This window comes from Parasteatoda tepidariorum, chromosome 5 (assembly GCF_982258835.1).
Source record: "Parasteatoda tepidariorum strain Cologne lab strain chromosome 5, Ptep-v5.0, whole genome shotgun sequence".
NCBI lineage: Eukaryota > Metazoa > Arthropoda > Arachnida > Araneae > Theridiidae > Parasteatoda > Parasteatoda tepidariorum.
Genome location: NC_141759.1, coordinates 100,180,587 through 100,205,527, shown reverse-complemented (window position 1 = coordinate 100,205,527; position 24,941 = coordinate 100,180,587). Strand labels below are relative to the sequence as shown.

The 24,941-nt window shown below is 30.0% G+C and overlaps 2 protein-coding genes across 3 annotated transcripts in view; one reads left to right on the top strand and one right to left on the bottom strand.

Annotated features, from left to right (window-relative positions):
- Nucleotides 1-24,941, bottom strand: part of LOC107441370 (protein turtle homolog B) — a 139,330-nt gene that overhangs the window by 88,184 nt on the left and 26,205 nt on the right. The window contains exon 2 of the mRNA XM_087164627.1: nucleotides 3,887-4,198. Within this exon, the coding sequence (XP_087020753.1) occupies nucleotides 3,887-4,198 (312 nt within the window). The remainder of the gene's footprint in view (nucleotides 1-3,886; nucleotides 4,199-24,941) is intronic.
- The window catches only part of LOC107440357 (protein tyrosine phosphatase non-receptor pez), a 145,148-nt gene continuing 137,942 nt past the window's right edge, over nucleotides 17,736-24,941 (top strand). The window contains exon 1 of one of the 2 annotated variants that reach the window (XM_087164624.1): nucleotides 17,736-17,863. The gene's annotated coding sequence lies outside the window, so the exon portion shown is untranslated. The remainder of the gene's footprint in view (nucleotides 17,864-24,941) is intronic. The other variant, XM_087164625.1, reaches the window with a different exon arrangement.

Genomic DNA, 24,941 nt, shown 5'->3' with positions numbered 1-24,941 from the left:
CTTAATTCGTTTACATCCATCTTTCTTGTTTTCTACCCTGGAAAGGGTTTATTCGATTAACAAAATAATAATGAAGATAAAAAAATTTGTGAAAGGTCCGATTAAAAGAAAAATCATTTTGTGAAGGGTCCGTTTTTAAGTTAAAATATTTTGTGAAGGGTCCGTTTTTATGAAAAGATATTTTGTGAAAGGTCCGTTAACGGACCCAAATTTCTTCTAAACAGACCCCTGACTTTATTATAAATTTCTTTTCTCCGTAATCTATACCGCATATATACCAGACACTCATTTATCAAAACGGATACTATGTAGGTCTAAACAGTTTAACTATAATTGCAATCATCCGTTTAGATAGCGAAGTTGCGTATGGTTACTTAAATGGTGTTACTTTCTTGCGTATGGTTACTTTATTAATGGTGTTACGTTTCCCTATTTAAGTTTCACAGTGCAAGCTCAAATCACAAGGAGTATTGAGGTCAACATAAGACCCCCGTCCCGTGGCAGATTTTTTTCAAGCTTTCTGCAACAAGCTTTAATATATATTTCTCTTTAAGATACTTTTAATTACAGCAATTACTAATTTAAAGTAACAGAAACGTTGTGTTTACAGAAGAAAGTATAGAATAAATTTCAATAGCGAATTTTTTATTTTTTTAAGTCTAATATTATAGATGCTTTCTAGCATTTTGTTGGCTTTAAAATACACTCATTATTTTCTCTTTTTAAATTTCGTAAATTATTACAAAAATTAAAATTCGTAAATAATTTAAGCGATGATAAATTAAAATATTTACGTAAATTAAAAATCGTAAAATCAGTGCAGTAACTGTAAAATAAAGATCAACGACGAAATCAGACGAATAGGACTCTTTAAAATAGATATTAAATAATTGTGTGTAAAACGTGGTGTTCTTTAAAGAAGAAAAAATGAAAGAACATCATTTCTAGAGCAAACTATTTTTTAACTTTCGTTATTTCTGAATTTTTTAATTTATATTATTAATTTGAAATTCTAGATGAAACCAGTCATTACGTACTTTTTTTTAAAAAAAAATTATTTCATTTTTCAGAAAATTATGCAGAAAGGAAAACTAACTTTTTTTTCTTTCCCCTGAAAAAACTCTTATAATTCTGCAACAATTTCGCCGGGTCGCCGCAATTCTGGCGTAAGACAAATGACGTGCAGAATCTCTCTATTCGTCACAGCTGTGTGTAACGAAAAGTTAAACGTTATCTACTATCTTAACAGGTTCATAAATTTATAAACAAGTGCCTCTAAACTTTTAAAACAAAATATCAAAAATATTTCAACAAATTATCCTTAAATCTTGTTCGTTTAGCGAACGCAATGTATCAAGCATTGTACCACTCATGCTTTGAAATGTGATTCTAATAAGAATATATAATTACTCGAAATTTTCTATTTACAACTATTAACTTCTCAATTTATTAAACTCGTTAAATGGCTCGTTGATCAAGAATTGAGAAGAGAAAAAAAAAGTATTCATTCTATCTTCGCAATTTATTCAAAAGCAGAATAATTAACTTTCTCAAAAATAATGTTCATTAAAAAGAACTCATAAATTTCTGGCACCTTTTTTAAAGAAGATAGCTTCGAATTTCATCTTTTTAACGTTATTGCGGCACTATTAAATTGCTTTTATAATAAATAATTTCTTTAATTAATGGCTCAAAATCACTTCCAATACATTCTTTTTTTTCCTTCGCAAAATGAAACGAGATGTTGATTAACTGCATGGGAAAACTCATAAAAATAAAAGCATTAATGAAATCAGAAGTGGTGTATGCGTTACTAAGTAAGTTAAGACATGAAAGCGTGTTTTCCCTAATTTGATTTAAAATCAAAGGAGTTTGTTAGAGAAGTTGAATTTTAATTTAATTTTGTTTTAAGAGATTATTTACAAGTTAAAAAAAAGAGCCATTTATTGCTAAAAATTAGAGCCGAAGGAGTTTTGATAATGGGTTTACGTATCAATCTTCCTTAAGAATGTTTTAAGAAATGTATTTTTTATTTAAAAAAAAAACTTTTTTGTATTATTTTATAGATGTTTCAATCGATGAACTCAAATATATACTCGCTACGTTAGACAGACAAAACATAAGCCAAAAAAATGGTTTTACTAATTAAAAAAAAATTGCGATTTTAAAAGGGAGTTTAAAAAAATGAATAATTAAATAAAAAAAATGAAAATATGCGTCTTTCAAAGAAGATAATAAAAATTATTTAGTTTTGGCCAGACTTAAATCTCAAAAAATAGGGCGCTTCATCTTCGAAAGACGTGGGGTGGGATTTTCGAAGGACGGAAAAAAAACATTCAGAAGATATAACCCGAAAGAAAAAAACGCAGACGAAGATACAGCACTGTGTTAATAATTGTATGAATTTAACAATTTATGAGGTTGAACTAGAATTAAATGTAATAAAATATTTATTCGAATGAAATAATATATTTTTTTTAAAAAAGAGTAATTAAGGAATTAATTTGAAATTTAAAGAAAGGAACTTACCCCTCTTGATACTAATTAAACAAAATTATTAGAACTCATTGGCGTTTCTAAAATTGTGATGAATTTCAATAAATGCACTTATTGTATTGTGATATTATAATAATATACAAATAATACTTTTTAAATTAGTAATTTTTTTAAAAACTTTATTAAATCGAAATATTTTCGTCATTTTTTTCATATATTATGTTAATTATTTTTACTTACATTTACTTATCAAAAAATATACCCTGAAAAAATAAATTTCATTATTGATTTAAAATAATAAAAACATTCAATGCTCTTTTCTGTCAACTTCAAATTAAACTTCACACACTAATTAATTTTTAAAAAAATATTAAATTACTTTCGAAATAATTAATAATATAATTAAATTAAATTCGGGTTCAAAAGCCGGAACGAAATCAGACATTAAATTTGTGCAATAAGTTAATAAGGTGCTTTTTTTACTGCTTTTTATCAAGCTTTTTTTGTCCAGAGCTTTTTTCGCGATTCGAATTTCGGAGGTGAGTGAAGTTCGAGAAAATCGTTTGAAGATCACTCGAACCGTGATTTTTTTTCAGTGATTCTCGTGATTCGAGAGAATTAATTATTAAAGGGGAAAGAAACCCAACTGAGTCTGTACTTTGTTTTACCTCAAGTTGGCACTAAAGGGAAAGGTAGGAAATGTAATACTACGCTTTTGAAAAGTAGTTCCTCGCTATTTCGGTATTAATTACAGTTTAAATATGCTCAGAAATACAAATAAATGTCCGATAATAAGAAAAGTTTATCTTGAAACATGTACTAGAAGTTTTATCATGTTTAAATCTATTTAACTTATTAATACTTTCTCAGTAAAGCGAGTGTACAAGGAAGGAGGTACTTTAGTTTGACGATGAACTACTTTCCCAGGACGAGGAGTTGGCTATGTTTTTGCACTGGTCAGCCAGCTCTCATTGCTTAATTGTTTTTGTTTTTTTTTTCGTTTAAAATTAGTTTTGTTCATTTAAAAAATATTTAAGAATATGTTTTTTAAAAATCATAATGCGAAAAATCTGTTTTTTAAAAATTATAAGAAATCAGCTTACAATTAGTAAAATCAATTATTAATTAGAAATGCTCTGAAAAAATCTTGTTCTTTTCTGTATTTTGTTCAAAATTTTAGTAAGATTCTTGGTAAAAAAAATCGTCACTTGGCTTTCTTTAACGCCAATATTAGCCACTTTCTAACCTTTTTTGCTACCTTATGCCCCTAACTAACTTTAAGAGCCACCCTGTTTCCATGACAACGGCTGCAATCCGGTCTACCTGCCTTTCTGTCCAGTGTCAACTTGAGGTGAAACGTAGTATAAATAGTTGTCAAAACATACCATACCTATGATTTTCAACCTGCTGTGTAGTATGAGAGTTCTTGACTTTTTCAAGTCCACCCTGCACTTGTAATACCCCTCGTCTTCTGGATTCACGGACTGGATGACCAGTACTGGTGGGTGGGTGTCGATGTTGAAGGATGTTCTGTTGGACGCAGGGAAATGCACAGCCGGTTTGTTTCGTACGTCCAAAGTGTAGATGGGATTGGGTTCACCCTGGCGGTACCACAGTATGAGAGACGCTTCACCCGCAGATAGTGGAGTTGGAATGTTGCAGGGAACCTTCACAGAATGTCCGATAACTGCTTCCACATTCGCTGAAAATAGTGGAGTTATCATTAGTTCATTAATATGACTAGATTAACTAGAATGACACCAAATGACCTAAAATAGTGGAGTTATCATTAGTCAGCTAATATGTCTAGATTAACTAGAATGATACCAAATGACCTAAAATAGTGGAGTTATCATTAGTCAGCTAATATGTCTAGATTAACTAGAATGATACCAAATGACCTAAAATAGTGGAGTTATCATTAGTCAGCTAATATGTCTAGATTAACTAGAATGACACCAAATGACCTAAAATAGTGGAGTTATCATTAGTCAGCTAATATGTCTAGATTAACTAGAATGATACCAAATGACCTAAAATAGTGGAGTTATCATTAGTCAGCTAATATGTCTAGATTAACTAGAATGATACCAAATGACCTAAAATAGTGGAGTTATCATTAGTCAGCTAATATGTCTAGATTAACTAGAATGACACCAAATGACCTAAAATAGTGGAGTTATCATTAGTCCGCTAATATGTCTAGATTAACTAGAAAGATACCAAATGACCTAAAATAGTGGAGTTATCATTAGTCAGCTAATATGTCTAGATTAACTAGAATGATACCAAATGACCTAAAATAGTGGAGTTATCATTAGTCCGCTAATATGACTAGATTAACTAGAATGATACCAAATGACCTAGATCATCTTCTTGCATTCATTTATATTTAATTACATAGATTACGACAATTTGAAAATTAAAATGGTCAATCTACGTACTGCCCTCTATTGAGACTTGCATGAATTAGAACGGTGTTGCAGTTCTAGCGGGCTTTCATAGCTTGAAAATAATATTGTTTTGAGCACTTTTCAGTTTGCTTATGTCCAACAATAGAAATTCTGATTTGTTCCTATATTTGGTGATGAGTCACCTCTTCTTGAAATACATCAGCCCTCATCAGACACCTGGACGGTGGCCATTCTGAGAGACAAACAGTAGGGGAGAAGGGGGTACAGTGGGTCAGGAGGTACAGTGGGTCAGTGAAGATATTTTTGTTTCAGTAAATTGTTTTCAGATGAAAAAATTTTGTAAAGTAGGCACGAAGCAACTCTACTCTGTGGAAAAAGGTAAACAGCTCAATTTGATTGTGGTGGGAAGAAAGAGTCATTTTATTTTCTGATCCTCTGTAGGAAATTTGAAGTAAGTAAGACTTTTTGTTATTACACTTTAAATTTGTCAATGAAATATGAGTTATGTGGTATGTTTATATAGTCTAACTGATCTCATTTCGTATGATATTTTATTTAAATGAATATTTTGAAGAGCAAGAGTTTGAGGTGAAATATACTAAAATGGTACATGTGGGGCACACTGGGTCACTTGAAATGGGGTACAGTGGGTCGATGACCCACTGTACCCCCATTTATATATTCATTGTCCTTCTGTTAATCTTTTACACTTTAATGTTTAAATGACCTTAATTTAATTTGTATACTAGTTTATTAAATAAAAGAGTTTATACATATTGTTCGCAATGGGGCATTTGGTATTCCATGTGAAACAAGTAAATAAGTGATACATTTATTAAAATAAACTATTGAAATTCATTTTGTTGACCCCAGTCTGTGGAAATGCAAAAACCCATTAGCTATCTTAAGTATAGTCCACTAAATTAGTATAAATATTTACACTTAAGTAAGAAATAAAGAGAAAAAGACTTAATGATAAGAAGCGAGGGAGAAATAAACAAACAAAAATTTACAAGCAATTACAATACAGCTCAACTGAAGAGGAGGAAGAATGGAAAGAATCTTCAAACGAATCTGACTTTGAGGATTTGGAACTTGAAGAAGATTTTAATATTGACATTGGAGATTTCGTATTAGTAACAGCTCATGGCAAAAAAATACAGTTTTAAACACTATCTTGCTGAAGTCGTAGGCAAGAAAGAAAATGAATTTGAAGTTCACTACATGAAAAGAATTCAGCCAGGTTATGCCTTTATCTTTGATGAGGCAGACATTTATACAGCAGACAGTAAAGATATAGTGAGAAAGTTGCCTAAACCAAATGTATTTCAAGGAACTAAGAGAACAATGACAAAACAGACTTTTGCTGTAGATTTCCTGTCATATAATGTTCATTAGTTATTGTAAATTAAGTTTTTGATTTAATGTCTTAAAAATAACAATGCAACCAAAAGTTTTGTAAACTAAATAGCACTTAAAATAATGTCTAATTACAACCTTTCTCTTTAATTTTTTTATGCAATGTAGTGTATGTGTACTTTAGAGCAAGAAAATATACTTTTCATTTATAAACTTTGAGCTATTTTACTGTCTAACTTAATACTAAATATTGTCAGGCAATAAAATAAATTTAAAAACTCAATATTGAATGAAATAAAATTTTTTATTGTATTTTTCGTTAGTTGACCCAGTGTACCCCATTTGTTGACCCACTGTACCCCTTTATGGGGCACAGTGGGTCAACAAGTAGTACTTTAGAAAAATGTCTTTTTATTGTAAAAAAACATTTTGCTAAATTGTAATAAATTTAATTAGGATAGCTAATGGATTAGAAAACAAAATGCATAAGTTTGATATTCTTTTCTAAGAATATTTTTTGAATTATATTTAAATATCTCAAAATTGACCCACTGTACCCCCTTCTCCCCTACCTGATTTTTCCCTAAAAGTCGCTCTGCTCAGAATTATTAATTTGTAGTTTATCTGTGCATGCTTCTATCAGTCTCGTTTCCTATTGCTCGTTTCGTCTGGTATTGACTATTATGAAAATCCAGTTATTCATATATTTTACTTATACGCGATGATTGTGGTTTTAGTAAGTACGCGTTTTTTTAAAGATACTGTTTAATATTCGTTTTTTTTCTGCTTTATGTCAAATTGCAAAAAAAAAGAAAATTAAATAATGAAAAACCGATTATTTAATGTAGAGAAGGAGTTAGATTATTTATTCACTTTTGTGAAAGTTAAAATGGTGTGTTTATTCTCCAATACTGTTTTGACAACTTTGAAAAAAGCAAGCTCAAATAAACACTGATCGCCTCATAAAGAACATAAATATTTTAACTTAGATGATTTTTATCTCTATAAGAAGGATTTCTTGAAAAATACTTCCATTTTATTATTTTTATTTGAAAAAGTATTTAAATATCTAATAGTGATATGCAAGTTATTATAGTGACACATGTGAATGCAGAACTATGTTATATTGTAAAGTAAATACGGCAAATAATACGCATTCATTTAAGTGTTCTTTGTTGCAACGTTTCTGAAATTTTCTCAACGTTATTTGTTTATTTTCTGAAAAATGAAATAAACAGCATTAGTCAATAAAATCAATCACTTTAAAAAAATTAAAGTACAAGGAATCGAACGGTTTAAAATGGTTTAACAATTAAAAAAAATTATAATGCTAATAATGTTTTTTCGATATCTAAAGAATCAAATCAATGCTATCAAACTCAACAAACTTATTGATAGATTGAGAGAAATAATATTTTGAAATTTAGCGATAAGTATGCCATTTATCTGTATATCACTTAGATTAACAATTGATTCTACACTTTAACGTCAATCTACACTTTAACGCAAATCAATTTATCTGCAGGTAATGTGTACATTAATGACTTCCTAGATTTAGTGGTAACAGCTACATTCTTTGTAAATAGAAGCCAAGATTGCACGATTTCGCCACTCTCCACATTTTTCCACTTTCTGTTACCATGGTTTCATCAAATCTTGCGTTTTTTGCACCACGACTGTATGTTTCAGTTATAAACTTGAATTTATTATTTTATAACCGTCGTTGAACAGCAGACCCAATTTTGAGTTGACAACTACCAATGTTTAACTCAGTTCCATTTTTGTTTTAAACCCGAACCAGAAAACAAAGGATGATATTATATCAAGTATCGAGAGAAATTTTCTTTCGTGGGAAACTTTTTTTTGAGGAAACTGACCCGCAATTGCGTTACATGGAGTGAAAAACCATGAAATCCTCCCTCGAATAGCCTAACGGCAAGAGATATTAACCCATAATCCGTCCACTACTGAGGAAAAGTTAAAAATGTGAGTTATTGTTTGAAATCTTGTGTTTCAAAAGAGATTTTTTTACTGTTTTGGTACACTTATTATCAGCATAAAAAATTGTATTTTTTATTAATTTGAAAAAAAAATTCAAGCATTTTTTAAACTATTTAAAACGCATGTTTCTAGAAAATGTTTATTTTTCCAGAAAACAGATGCGTTTTTGTAAAGCAGAAGAAAAACATGTTAGAACAACGCCTTTTTCCGTAAAAAGAGCATAAAAATATAATGAAGAAGCAAATGGCTGTGGTAATTTCAATAAATAATAAATTAAATTCGACAACTTTGAAAAATTACGGGGTCTATAAGTATGATGATAACATGCATGACCGAAAAAAATAAAGAGTAATTCATGTTATAAACCTATTCTTGAAACAATCATTTTCTCTATTACGCAAATCATAGAATCTTCTAACTCAAAAAATCAATCGTAAAATCTATAGCTAAGCAATGAAAAATCTTCAAAAAGCTTCAATTACTTTAATCAATCCAATTTTGCCTGCTCTATTAGAGCACGCGTAAAAACGAGGCAGAAAAGTAAATCTCGGCTCACTTCAATTTATTTTAATTTGCGACTATTTTTTGCAGTTTGCCCTTCAATTCGATAAAATTTGAAATATTATAGGAAGAAGAGGATAAATAATATTTCCCCCATTTCCTTTTTTTTCCATCACGTGACCTCGACATTTTTTTTTATTATCTATTATAACTCACTGTCCATAAATCAAAAAAAAAATATGGAAAAAAATCGGATTTTTTTTATTTAAATTTAATTTAATTTTATTTAAATAGATTTTTTTTAATATAAATGTTTTTTAATTTTTTACAAGTACCAATCAAAGCTCTGATGAAATATATTAGCAATGCTTGATATTATTTACAAACAATATTATAACGAATGTATCTAACATTTATAATTAATAGTCACAATTAATATTATAACGAATGTATTTAACATTTATAATTAGTAGTCACATTTAATATTATAACGAATGTATTTAACATTTATAATTAATAGTCACAATTAATATTATAACGAATGTATTTAACATTTATAATCAGTAGTCACATTTAATATTATAACGAATGTATTTAACATTTGTAATTAGTAGTCACAATTAATATTATAACGAATGTATTTAACATTTATAATCAGTAGTCACATTTAATATTATAACGAATGTATTTAACATTTATAATTAATTGTCACATTTAATATTATAACGAATGTGTTTAACATTTATAATTAGTAGTCACAATTAATATTATAACGAATGTATTTAACATTTATAATTAGTAGTACATTTAATATTATAACGAATGTATTTAACATTAGCAGAAACCCAAAAAATTAGATCAGCTGTTAAACGACGGTTATAAAAAATTTTTAAAAAAATCATACGGTATCTCGGAGACAACAAAAACAGTGACAACAAAATCAGTGACAACAATCGTATGTTAAACAAAAACAGTGACTTGGAGGTCAAAATTATGAGCAAACGAATGTCTCAGTATTTTTCCTTCCACAATTATATCTTTTGAGAACGGATAGAGTTCGTTTAAAATATATATTTATTTTGGCTTGTCTTAAAGAATACCCTAGTCGAAATTTTTGATGGTTTTCCAGCGTGATCTTGATGGTAACCGTCACTAACTCCATCATGAACCATTACATTTTTGATGGTAGCCGAACTAAATAACCATCACCCCAGTGTAGGAATTCGGGCTGAATTACGATGGTCCAGCATAAGAATAGCAACTTGTTTTTAAGGTTTGTTCGTATTAAACCATCAGAAATTTCCATCATAGTTTCTAAGAAATCAAATATTGGAATGCTCATGAACAATCTTTGTTCTTTGATTCTGAGGTCTGATTGGTTTTTCTTTTCCATGTGCTATGTTTACTGACAAGAGATAGTACAGTCTTTTTTTCTTTTCTTTTTAATTTAACTAACGGCCAAGTGGCTGAGCGGTTAGCGTGCCTGACTGCGAAGCCAGTGGCTGCGGGTTCGAATCCCGCTCTGGGCATGGATATTTCGCAGTATGTTTTGTCCTCTGTGATGTGTGAATGTGGCCCACCCTATGAACGGGTATCTGTGGCAGTGTGGCGTGGATAATGTTGCTCGCCTCCGTGACCTAGGTTCACAGGTGCCCACTGGGTAACGTTAAATGAGCAACACTTTCGGCATCATCCGAGGTGTGTGGAAATACTTGTTGAACCACCGATAGATGGCAGCGTTTATTGTCAATTAAATTGTAACCGCAACTGCAAAAAGATATTGTTAAAAAGAGATATCTACGCTTTCTGAATGTAGTAGTAGTAGTAGCTGTAGTAGCCTTTTGTCCTGTATATCTCATGTTATAATATATATTTTTTTGTTACTTACCCCTTTGTAATTATTGAGTAGTTTTCCTGTTTCTCACGAAAACGAGAAAAATGATAAATTCCAGATAAATCTTCAGTGTATTTCATAACTCATTAGAATTAATTAAACTCGAAAAGAGAAAAGGTGAAGTTCAGTACCTGACGTTAGAAAAATAGGTTTTTAAAAGTAACGATATTGTTTTAAGATAATTTAAATTTTTAAAAATTGCAGATTTTCCGTTTATTGAAAGTCTGAATGGTTATATCTAGTAACAGCATCAATATTCCAGGAAAGTGATTTGTTGCAGAAATTGTTGTCCGAAGAGTAAACTTTGATATTCAATAATGAAATTATTAGAGTAGGGGAGAGTGGGGTCAATTGTAACATTTTTTACTTAACTATTTTTAACTAACAAAAATTCCTATATATTATTAGTATTAATTGACAGACGAGTAAAGTAGACTATCCTCTACTAGAAAAAAAAATACCTTATTTTAAGTGTTATTATATTAGTTATTAACAATTTTGAACAGTCGTGTACTTGTTACAATTGTCCCCACTTACGGGGTCAATTGTAACAGTTCATAAATTCAACTAAAACATAGTTAATTATACATATTATCATAGTTGTGATATATTTTTTTATTGATCAAAATAGTAGTGATATTTTAGGAGTAAAAATAATAATGAGCAGATACTTAAAGGGTTAAACTTTTGACTTTTAGGGGTTAAAAATTTTAATTTATGCTGTGAAAGGTGACAAATAAAATAATGCACACGCAGCATAATATAAATGATATAGGAAACTATTGGTGGTTCTTAAGGAGTTAAGTAAAGGTTTGTAAACATAAGATTATTTATTTTCAGCTGTTACAACCGTCCCTTTACTTATTGTTACAAATGTCCCCAAGACGCCATTTCAGCTTCATTTGTTAAAAACAATGCTAGTTAATTAACAAAACTAATTCTTTTTTATTGAAATGTTAATTAAGGTGTCCACTTACATATTCGGTTAATAATTTTTATTTGTTTAAACAAAATTACTTTGTTACAATATAATAATCTAATACCAAAAAAAGTACTTACGTAGCGTGAAAATATCTTTTGTGATGTAACTCTTTCAAAAGTACATAAAAATGGTTGCCAGCAGGGGTGTACATGTAGATTTATTAAATACACCTTGTGCGCCACCTAGGAACCAAATCTAGAACCCGACACTTGAAATTTTTGCTCTGTTACAATCGTACCCTGTTACAATTGACCCCACTCTCCCCTACTGTTGTTTAACCAAAATATCCAAGGCAAAAAAAACACGTCAAGAACTGAATTTGACGCTCTCTTTGACGTAGCGCAACTCTGAAAAACAACAACGATCCGTGGGAACATGATGTCTATAACTACACCGGTGTAAGAAATTAAGAGAATTTGCAGACTTGGTCGATTATCTCTTGAACTACTCGACCGATTTTAAACGAAATTTGATTTGTACACATACATTGATACAATACAAAACAAATAACCATTCAACAATTGTAATACACACACGCATGATCGTGCATAACACTCGTTGGAGTCGGAAGGTATGAAACAGCAGTTTCAGAGTAAACAACAAAAAAAATGGGTTGATGGGGGTTAATGGGGGTATGGTCCCCTTTTACAGATATTCAGCCCTTACAGCGTGATTTCATACTTGAAATAAGGCAGTTTACCATTTCCTGTGGCAATTAGTTGAATCGCCCAGCGGTAATTTCATACCTTCCGACTCCAACGAGTGTTACGCAAGATCATGCGTGTGTATTACAATTGATCAATGGTTATTTGTTTTGTATTGTATCAATGTATGTGCACAAATCAAATTTCATTAAAATCTGTTTAGTAGTTCAAGAGATAATCGAACAAGTCTGCAAATTCTCTTAATTTCTTACAATAGTGTAGTATATTGTAGCTCAGGGGCTTCCAACTTACAGCAGGCCGGGGGCCGCAATTAAGAATACCAGTCAGAGTGCGGGGCCGCAATTTTATCAAAATTTTATGAAGGACTCTTTTATGTTTGAAGGAACGGTAAATATCACTGTCAGATTTTTATCAAGTTGTACAAAACAAAAGTATTGAATTACAAATTAAAATAACAAGTAGATTCTTATAAATATTTAATTGCGTATTGAAAAATTCTGGCTGCAATAACTTTGATGTGCACCTATGTATTAAACCAGGGGTCTGTTTAGAAGAAATTTGGGTCCGTTAACGGACCCTTCACAAAATATCTTTTCATAAAAACGGACCCTTCACAAAATATTTTAACTTAAAAACGGACCCTTCACAAAATATTTTAACTTAAAAACGGACCCTTCACAAAATGATTTTTCTTTTAATCGGAACCTTCACAAATTTGTTTATCTTCATTATTATTTTGTTAATCGAATAAACCCTTTCCAGGGCAGAAAACAAGAAAGATGGATGTAAACGAATTAAGTTTTGTCTTCGGCAGACGATTCTTCCATTATTCGTCCGAAATGAATATTCTGCGTTCAGCAGTATAGGCTAAATACCAAATATTTGTATGTTGCATCTCTAATTTAGAAGCAGCAATTGCTGTTTATTTTTTAAAATTTAATTTTTTTAATTATAATTTTACAGTGTTGAGCATAATCTTGTATGTCTTTACAATTTAAAAACTCCTTGAAAAAGTTTTTTTTTGCAATAACGGACCCTATTTGCACAAATTCATAAAAGCGGACCCTGGTTGAAAGAATGGGAGTAATTTTTTCACAATTTCACGAAAAACGGACCTTTCACAAAATGTCTGGACAGACCCCTGTAGACAATTAATATGTAACAGATATCACATTGTTAAGATATAAAACTTAAAAGTATTTGAAACCCATATAGATTTTTTACGAAAATTGTCCGCAAAAAAAATGACAACTAATATATTTTAGTTCGCGGCCCACAAAAAAAGTCTCCGCGGGCCGCCAGTTGGTAACTACTGTTGTAGCTGCTAATATTACAACAAAAACTACTAAGAGCAAACTATACTACTAATATTACAGCAAAACAAAACTTTGGGGTGGTGCCGCTTTCTTTAGATAAACCCTTTAAAAGATTTATAATTCACTTTTAATGAAATGACCTAGAACTTCTAAATTTTCTATAGGGATGGAAAATATTTTTAGAAGCCCAAACTTGCACGATATTTATTTCTCATTACCTACTTCAATATAAAGAAACAAAGTCAAGCCAATCAAAAAATACAACTATCACTTCTGTCTCATTTTCAAAATTATAGCTTTTAAATATTTGCGGCAAATGTAGGATAAAACCTAAAGACTTGACAGCTATTATGTTTTTGGATTGTCACCGGGGATCATCCGTTGTTAATGTTTTCAATAAATCAAACACTACTTATTAAACTTGTCTCCAGCGTGTCATTCTGATTTACTCAAACAACACACTCTGGGAAATTGCATTAAATGGAAAATACTAAACAGTGTAAATGGCAAGTATCCAAATCAACAAATAGGCTTTCTGCAAATTGGCCTTTTAAATCAAAGTAAAATACATAAATGTCAAGAACGCCAAATAGTCAAAGACATCGGAATCGAATTATAGAATTCCTTTTTCGTTACATTTTATCTGTATATAAAAAAAAATGACGCAACTTTAATGGGACAATTCTTCATGACTTTAATCGTTTTTATACATTTATGTAATTTATTATCGTTCTTTTTTTTTTAAACATTATTCGAAAAGTGCCATTTTTTTTTTCATGTAGGAGTTCAATTTTGTGTTTAATATGTGAAGGGGAAATTCACGCTGTATTCTGCCGAGAAATATTTTCTCTGAAAATGTTGCCTGATTTGAAATGTTGCCTGTTTTTACATAAGTTAGAACGTTAATTAACGATAAGTTAATTAAATAGTTTCTCACATTGAATTAGTTGAAAGATATTTCTTTCACATCTACTTCAGTTACTTAACTTAGATTTATTATTTGTTTATGTATTTTATTGTAACCGTGATATATTTTTGTTTCGTGTACCTGGCAACTTCGATGCATAATTAGTTTATGTTGTACATGGCTTCGTGCCTATCTTTGAGTTAAGTCTCTGGTTAAATATATGCGGAAGAAATTTGAAATCTTTGAGGAAGAACTTCGTGCAAGAATTTAGATTGTGTCACTTAAGAGAATTGATTCTTGACGGACTTTGCTTATTCGAAATAGAATGCGAAGAACAGTTGCAAACGTAAACATATGCCATATTTCAACACCCAATCATGATCGAGATATCCTCACTATGTCACTTGTCGATCAGAAAGCACTCTCCCATCAAAAAACACCCCGCCAATTCTAGTTTCTCCCACTGCCAGAAATTTCCTTGTCTTATGGGTAGGATTCAAATCAACAGAGTTAAATCTAAAAATGGATCGGCTGCTTAAAAGTAAAATAAATACACTTAAAAAAAAAGATTTGGTCTGAGCCCTACTTTTAAAGATTATTATAAAAGAACGGTTCATCAATTGTTATTCATAAATAATTATAATTTTTATTTAAACGTTCCAAAATTAACTTACATGGAATAAAAAAAACTTTCCATTCCTTGTCATTTGTTATATCTTTAAACATTAATGTATTTAAAAATAAATATCCAACTATGCAATTCCCAAAGAGTCTTTAAAATAATTTATTAGACAATCAGAAATAATAATGAAAAAAAGTCTGCAACACTTGCGTGTTATGGGTGAGCAACAAGGGGGTATTTTAAACTTTGAAACCAAAACTTTCGTTCGAAACAAGAGAAAGAAGAAGAAAAAAATGGAGCTTTTTGGCACTTCGCTCGGGGATTCGGAGGCGAAACAAATTGCGCTTTTCGAAAACTTTCCGGCTTTGAAAGAAATTCTGTGAGAGAGAATGTATCGACTTTCCTGTATCTTTTACCGGAAAATGAAATTATTTAAGGAGTGATGTCGGGAACGTTTCCGAGAGAGATCGAAAAAAAGAACATTCGGAATGCGTTACGTGAATCGTCTTTCCGTGAAGCGACCTGTCAGTTAAATTACCTGAAATCTTTTGCGAGTGGAGAGAGGTAGATGTAATGAGGTATAGTGCAACTGATCCGTTTATTTTTTTTTTTACCCCACTTTCAGACACATTTGTCGTTTGAACATTTGAAAACAATCTCCATTTGAGGGAAGAATGTCTGTCCAAAACATTTGTACTAATATTTTCATTGTTCTCGTTTGCTTTTGAACTTAGTTTGTTTTAATTCAATATTTAAGTTATATCTGTAATAGGGTAATAGCAATTTAAATAAAATGTAATGAGATATATTGCAACTGATTCGTTTATTCTTTTTTTTTAAATGCCCAACTTTCAGACACATTTGTCGTTTGAACATTTGAAAACAATCTCCATTTGAGGAAAGAGTATCTGTCTAAAGCATTTGTACTAATATTTTCATTGTTCACGTCTGCTTTTGAGCTTTATTTATTTTAATTTAATATTTAAATTAATTAGTAAAAGTAATTAATTTTTTTATATAAATTTCAATTTTCAAAGATTATGAAAATTTACAAATCCGAACATAAATTATTTGTGATACATTGCAGAGAATATGATTAACTCATAACAATTAATTAGAAATCGAACAAAATACTAACAACCACTTTTTACCCTTTGGCAAAATGGGTCTTGGTTTAGATTTGATGGCGTCCTCACACTTTTCAACTACAATAATCAAGAGTAATAGTAAACAGTGAGCATGCGTTGTTATGGCGACCGCTGCTGTTTGATAATTCTTTTAGAATTTTTTTTTTCACTTTTAATTTCGTTATGCATTAAGTTGGTGAGTTTATTTTTGAGATATGGGACCAGAGAGATCCCATAAATACTTCTTGAGTTGTGAATAAAAGAGAATTTCATCATTTGAACGATATTTTTGTTTTTATTCCTTTAATTATGAATCAAAAATTCTAACTTATAGTTTAAGCTGGATCGCTTTCAATGCTAATTCAGGTGAATATCACAAATAAATAGGGTCCATAAATAGTTGGCACGGTCCCAAAAGTTAAAGTTGAAGCAAGAAAAAAACAATGCCAAGGCCTCGAGACTGAAAAAGCCAAAGAACGTAAACGGGAATTCCTTACACACAAACGGAAAAACAAAAGGATTCCATTCGCAAACGCAATCATGAAGCCCGTTCCTCACCAAAGTATCAAAGTTTTTGAGAGAATTGAATCCTACAAAAGAGCGAATGGTTGCTCTCCGAACCCCTTTAATGCAAATAAGAGAAAACTGGATGTTGATCACCAGTTAGGGATAAAAGAATCTATTATCAACATAGACTGTCTTCCACACAATATAAATGATTCATTCACTATTCATGTAAAATTGAAAAAACGCCTAGCTTTCAAATCTTATTTCATATATGAACTTGTGAAGCTGAAACGGGTGTATCATGCAGCTTGCAATCTCCATCAAACACCATTGTACCAATCCGAAAATGTTAATATTGATATTAATATTAATCTCTTTGTTAATATTATTGTTAATATTAATCTCTACATTTAAATATGTCTGCGAAATTGTGTACCGAGCAGTTCAGGATTAACAGTTAAAGATGTCCATGATGAAAATATAATAAAGTTGCTTTTCCAAAAAAAAAAGTTAGACAACAACCATTTTGTCAATGAGTAACCTGTGATTACCTTGCGCCGATCACAATTTTTTAAAAAAATATTTATATTATTTATTTATTTCTAATTAGTTTGGAAAACCATTTCTTATGTTTCATGTGTTAAACTAAGGAGCTTTTTTTGACGAATTCAGTTACATAATTTTTAAAAATAATTTAGAGGAATAATTAATTAAATACCATAAGCATTTTCTCATGAGCTGGCGAGTTTCTATTTTTTTTTATAACTGACCATAAAATAAAATAAAACCGCTTTGCATAATAATACTTTTAGTTTATTTTTCCGGTCAAAATCAATATAAAAATTTGTGATGGTTATATTTTATATTTCCAGTAGAGGAAAATTTTGTGTCAAAACTGGAAAGTCGAAAAACAGGAAGGTCAAAACAACGATGGCTCGATTCTGTGGAATCCGATTTGAGAGTGGTCAAAAAATTTTCCTGGATGATTTCTTCTACGGATATACTGCCGTGTGAAATATGATGATGATGATATCCTATGTCACATTTCTTTGAAAAAACACTTCAATAAGCAGTAAGTATCACATTTTGTCTTAAAGAAGTTATGTATACAAACTATAAAACAAAACAGTTTGTGGTAAAATTGGCATTCTCTAGTAAAATTGACCGGCATTGTTTGTAGTAAAATTGGCATTCTCTACTCTAAAAAAAACTGGTTTTTAATTGATCTGGAAACTTGCAATGGCCACGTAGCTTGAGAAGAAATCTGAACATCGGTTGAAATTTTGCTTGATGAAATGATAAAAGGGCGATAAATACAGCTTTAAAAGGTAAGGAAACGGTTGAAACGACGTGTTTGCATTGTCACACTGAAATCTATATAGTTCTAATTGAGATTTTAGTACTCTAGCTAGTCGGAAATAAGTCAAAATTAATTAAAGTCAATTGCATTCTCATAGACGAGAAAGCGAGTTAATAAAAAAGTGGACAAAATTTGTGAAATAATTTTACCTTTGATTTATTTATTTTAACGTTAAGGTTAGTCTACATTTCAGAATTAGGCAACATAATAATGCATTGTTCCATCTGGTTATAGTGTTTTTAAAAAAAGCAATAAACAATGGTCGAGTTAATAATAAAGTAAAAAGAAAACGTTAAATAAGGGTAGAGTGGTTTTTGAAATCTGAATTAACGTCACGTTAATTCCTTAATCGAATTGTCAGTAGTTAACTTATAAAATTTTTGAAACTCAACCTGAAATTCTCAATATTTAATCTTCCGTCTCATTTTTATTTTAAGTTTTACTTGATACTTATTATTTTAAGCCTAACTTATGGTTTGAATGTGAAACTTGGAAGTTCTCATTGCGTGTGGAACAAAGCTATTATTTAAATAGAAGTTATAATAAAACAAGCATTTTGTGGGCTCTTAATGCACCCCATAATCGTTAGAGAAACTCATAAATGAGACGATATTTTAACTTCTTTTAGCGGCATTTATGGCGATAACTGTCAAAATATACGGAATATCGCATGACTTTCAAGTATAAAGCTACATTTTATTCAAAGTTAAATAAATGAATATCTTCATTGTTATGGATCATAAAGTTCTGGAATAAACCGCCAGAGGGTGCTATTTTAAAAGTATATATTTATGGCCTACTTAACTTTCCAATTTCGGTACTATAGCGAAAAGAAATGTTCTATTTTTATTCTATCTAAAAAAAGGGAATTATCGTTTGAGAAATAAGAGACCTTTCTTACATTATATAAGCCGTTCAGTACTATTGTTTACTCTTCTTTGAGAAAAAAAATTTTTATCGCTTTTTTTGCTGCTCTGGGCCAAATTTAATCCTCAAAAGTTTTTAATTATTAACAATAAGAGAATAATTACATTATTTATAATTCTAAGTGCATATAATTACACATCAAATTAAAAATAATAATTAATTACTATAATCCTTCTTGGTATTTGTTAAAATTAACTAATGTCTGACAATATGATGCTCAATTTCACTGCAAAAGCGAAAGTAATATTCTGTAGTTATTTTAACGTGGTACGGACATTATTATATAATGAGGACCTTGCCAATTCTGAATTATGTTAGCCGAAGCTTTTCAAGATTCAAATTTCTTTCACAGATGGCACGACAATCCAGTAGGAATTCAAGATTTCTATTTTGATGCCATTTTTGTCAATTTAAAATCAAAGTACTTTTGGTCATGAATTTGACTTTTGTCCTGCCAACTTTATTGTTTCCATTTTAAATGATTCGTCAATTCTAAATAATTCGTCAATAATTCTAAATAAATCCTAATTTTTCTGAATCCGTGTTTTCGAAGAATAATAATTAAACGGCGCATTTACAAATCAAGAAACTGAAAACGATAAGGGGTTTTTCCACAAATTTTTGGATTTTTCACAAAAAGAAATTTGTGAAAAAGCCCAGATCGAAAAGAAAAGTGAAAAATTTAAACTATCAAAAAAGCACTGTTGATATTAATAATGTAATGTTTTAAATCATTTCCTTGATTTATAGAAATGCTTCATTCTATCCAGCAATTATATTCTAATGTAATCTTTTAAAACAGTCTACAGAAACAGATGGCAAACAAGGTTAAATTCTAAAATGAAGAAAAATTTTAAAAAAAAAGCGTGAAATAAAGTAATTTTCAGAATATTGTTAAAAAATAAAAGTAGGGAAGCTGAGTTTCAGAGAAAAAAAATGGCGACTGGCAGACGATTTTTTCATCGCCGTTTGTTCTATGAAGAAAAATTTTAAGAAGCAGGCGTAGAATAAAGTAATCATCAGAATATTATTAAAAAATAAAAATAATCAAATTAATGGATAGCAGTTTCGAAGAAAAAAATGGCGATTAGCAGACTATTTTTTATTCGCCGTTTGTTATACGTAATCGCCATTTGGCCGGTGGCGATCGTTCATTTTGCCCAATTCACTATGGTATTATTTGGAATTTTAAGCTTTCTGAACGAAGAAAATAAACTTTCTTTTTACTTGACGAGTCCAGTATACTTAAAAGAGAAATTTGAAAATTATTTACTTATGTACTCTATTGTTAACTATTATTTTATATTTTCCGTTATTTATGTGTTCGAAATTCTCTATGAAAATAATTATTTGAAATATTCGCTGTATATTCCACTCAAATGATTTATTCTGCCGGATGATGATTATTTTCTTGGACTCTTTCAATCGATTTTATGGAATGATGTTTCGGTTAAGCGCCTGAGGGCTCTTTCATAACGAAAGCAAAATGTTGTTGCCAACTTTTCTTGATAAACTTTCAATTTGCTTGGAAGATTTGTGACCTGAACCAATAACGATAAGCTGCATTCAATGGATGTTTTCTATAAATGTTGGGTGTCTTGAATCATTTATTTTATTGCCTAAAAAGTATAACAATAGTATCAAAAGATGTATCTCAAAGATATTGTTTAGTGAATATTGAACCGATGACTTTATTATCTCGTATTTTCTTGAATTAATATTTTTTCAGTAATTTCACTAAGTTTTCTATGAACTGCAGAATTGGCGATGGAACAGACAATATCGTTGACTTTGATTTGCAAGGAATTAACGCTGCATAATTTTTTTAAATAATTAATTTTACTCAACATTTCAATGTTCCCTCTTTTAAATGTGCATCTTATTTATTAAATTGTGTTTCAATTAAAAACTATAGTTTACTATCTGTTTACAGTTAGTTTAAATACCAAATTCGGTTTAGTTCTTTAAAAAGAGAACGTTCTAATTTGGAGGTTTATGACTCATTTTATAAAAAAAATAGGTAAAAATATAACATAAATTTAGTTAAAAATAACCTTTTGAGTAATTAGTTATCTTTGTATTGTGCCGTTATTTGTTTGTTTACGCTTTTATTGAAAATAAGTAACAGTTGTTGCTTGTCTCTTATTCGAGAGATTTTGCTTAGCGTTTATCTTAACGTTAACCATAAATCTAATCTTATTTCCTTATTTTCTTCCCATCAGCGACACTAAGATTTGCTGAAAAAGATTTCGCATGCGCTGTGAAGCACAAAAAATAGTTGCGTTAGTGTTAAAAGGAACCGGAAAGCTTTACAAAAATGCTCTAATATATTTATTAGCGAAAATTAAAATTGACTTATTTTAAGGCAATTTAATACAAAAAAAAAATAATGTACTTTAAGTAAGCAAATGGCCCATTTTCAAATCCCAGTGTCCTGTATTGTTTTTTGTCTTTTTTTTTAATTTTAAAACCGAATGTAAACAGCCGACCCAATTTTATGGGTTTACGGTTACTAATGTTCAACTCCATAGTCTTGTAATTTTGAACCCAATCCAGAAGACAAGGGATCTCCTGAATCGAGTATTGGGAGAAATTTTACCATCGTGAAGGATTTTTTGAGGGCACTAACCCGCAATTGCATTACATGGAGAAGAAAACCACGAAAACCTTCCACGGTAAGCCTGATGGCAAGAGGACAGTGTGATTAATGTGTATTTTTCTCAGATTTCTCAAAATACATGGTTATTAATAATAACAAGGTTAACTAGTAATTGACTATTATCAGGTATTCCCTACATTATTGTTTCTCCTAATCTATCCTAATCAGTTATTGTGACTAAAATCAAATAAACGTTAAATAAGGAATCAAAATATTCCTTAACTATTGGTGTTGATCTTGTACCGTCTTTAATTACAAAAGGTTGTTCAAACTGCATTCTTTCAATTTGTTTAATCTATCGATTTAAACAAGAAAACGATAATAATTGATTAAAAAATTTAATTTGAATGATTGTAATAACCACAGACCTATTTTAAGCCCTTTTTGCAAAAATATTTGAAAGGATTATTTATAAGAAAAATTTCAGTCTCGTTAAACATTATATCTAACATGGCTAAAAGATCGACGGTAAGAAAGTTGCTTTGTAAAATCATATCTATTTTTAAAAATAACTATAGCATTTGTGGTATACATTTCCAAAGCTTTTGACTTAATTGATTTTTGGTATTTTGTTACGTAAATTGATTGTGCGCTTGGTTTTCCTGAAAATCTAGTTTAAAGGTTATTTTCTTATTTATGTAATCGATCTTTATATGTATATTTTAAAAATGCCATTTCTAGTAAGTTTTACTAATTGTTCTGGATTACCTCAGGGCTCGAATCTTAGACTTCTGCTTTTCATTTTATTTATAAATGATCTCTTACGTTTTAAAAATTCTAAATTTTTATTTTTCGCAGATGATTTGAAATTTTTTTTAAATTTAATATATACGAATTCGAATGCATTAAGCATGTGTTTGTTATTAAATATGATTTGTACAGTACAGAACCCGTTATCTGGAAATCAGAAAACCGGAAAACCAAAAAACCGGAGCGAAATTCGATAACTTTTCTCGCCATTTTTTAAAAAAAAAATTTTTTTCCTCCTAAGATTTTACGATTTTTCTTTCTTTTTTTAAAGATGTTTACCTTACCATCATTTTGGAAATAATCATTAGTGTATTACTAATTAATTCATCGTTTTTTCTTATTTTTAAGATTTTTTTTTTCTTAGTTAGGCTTAACAATAAAAAAAGCGGCTTTTTGTAGCAGTTCAGAAAACCGGAAAAATCAGTTATCCGGAATAGCGATGGCCCCGACCGTTCCGGATAATCGGTTCCCTGCTGTATTAAGTTTTGTATTATAACCGCTTCCCAGATTATCCCGAGTTGACTCGGGTATGTATATATTGCAAATATTTATGATCCCGAGATAACTCGGCCATAACAGAATTCGTCAGTGCGTTTTGTTTTATCACGTTTTTACTCGGCCGGCAAAAAAAATAATAATCTGTCGTGGTTGGAAGTTTGCCGAGTTTTGCTGTTGGTTTGTGTGTCTGCACACGCGTTTTGTGCTATTGTATATACGATGGTTGCTGAATTTATACAGAAAAAAAATAGTAAAACAAAATGGCGCATCATTTCACTGGAGTTAGGAAATTATCACTTTGTGTTGTCCCTTGTTTTAAAAACTATCATACAAAGACTAATATTTAACTTTTTACATTTGGCCGAGATAAATCGGGGTAGTAAATTAATCGGAAATTAAATGTTTTTTACACATAAAAAAATTAACATTTCAAATTAAAACTTGTGTATTATGTTTTGTTTTAGTTCCTTGTATTTATTAATTAAAAAAAACATGTTGATTTTTTGAATTTTTTTTCTCAAAAAAATTGGTAAAGGACTATGGGATTGTAGTTTGTTTGTAGTTTTTCTCAAAACAATTGGTAAAGGACTATGGGATTGTTGTTTGTTTGTAGTTTTTCTCAAAAAAATTGGTAAAGGACCATGGGATTGTAGTTTGTTTGTAGTTTATCTCAAAAAATTGTTAAAGGACTATGGGATAGTTTGTTTGTAGTTTATCTCAAAAAATTGTTAAAGGACTATGGGATTGTTGTTTGTTAGTAGTTTTTCTCAAAAAAATTGTTAAAGGACTAAGGGAATGTAGTTTGTTTGTAGTTTTTCTCAAAATAATTGGTAAAGGACTATGGGATTTTAGTTTTTCTCAAAAAAATTGGTAAAGGACTATGGGATTGTAGTTTTTCTCAAAAAAAATTGGTAAAGGACTATGGGATTGTAGTTTTTCTCAAAAAAATTGGTAAAGGACTATGGGATTGTAGTTTGTTTGTAGTTTTTCTCAAAAAAATTGGTAAAGGACTATGGGATTTTAGTTTTTCTCAAAAAAATTGGTAAAGGACCATGGGATTGTAGTTTATCTCAAAAAATTGTTAAAGGACTATGGGATTGTAGTTTGTTTGTAGTTTTTCTCAAAAAAATTGGTAAAGGACTATGGGATTTTAGTTTTTCTCAAAAAAATTGGTAAAGGACTATGGGATTGTAGTTTTTCTCAAAAAAATTGGTAAAGGACTATGGGATTGTAGTTTGTAGGAACACTTGAAGTATCAGAAGGTTTACAGGTTAAACATTAAGATTTTATTAACCACATCACAAACATATATACGCTACATGCAAAATAATAAGATTAATAAAGAGATAGGACTACACGTCCTTTTGCAAAGAGTTATAGCAAAGAAAGATGATGTGTTCGGTTCGGATCTCACCAGAGAAAATGAATTAGCCACACCTTTAACGTACAATGATTGGCTAGATTTAATTTGAGAAATTACATTATTGGATTAAAATTTTGATAGACAGATTTTAGTTTCAGTTCCCAATTCTGAGTTTCAGTTTCAATTCAAAAGTTTCACTTCGTGAAAATTGTGATTGACACATAAAGAAAAGGGAAAGTAATTATGGGTCACCACAGGTCAAATGACAAAATACAAAATTTGAACGAAATTCGTCGAATAGTTCTCCAAAAATCAAATTTTAAACGTACAACTGCTTTTAATTTTTTTTTGTACGATATTAATATTACGTTGTCTTGACTGATATATGTGTATACATACTATTAAAAATGAAGGTTAGTAATGGACGAATCAATTAAATATTATATTTCCTCAAATGTTACTTTCAGATTTTTGCGTGTAGTGTGCAATTCAAATTCATTATAAAAATTGGAATACGAATGGAGATCAAAGTATAAAAAAAAAGAATGTTTCATAAACTTTTATCGATTTACTTGAGAATGCAATTTCCTGTT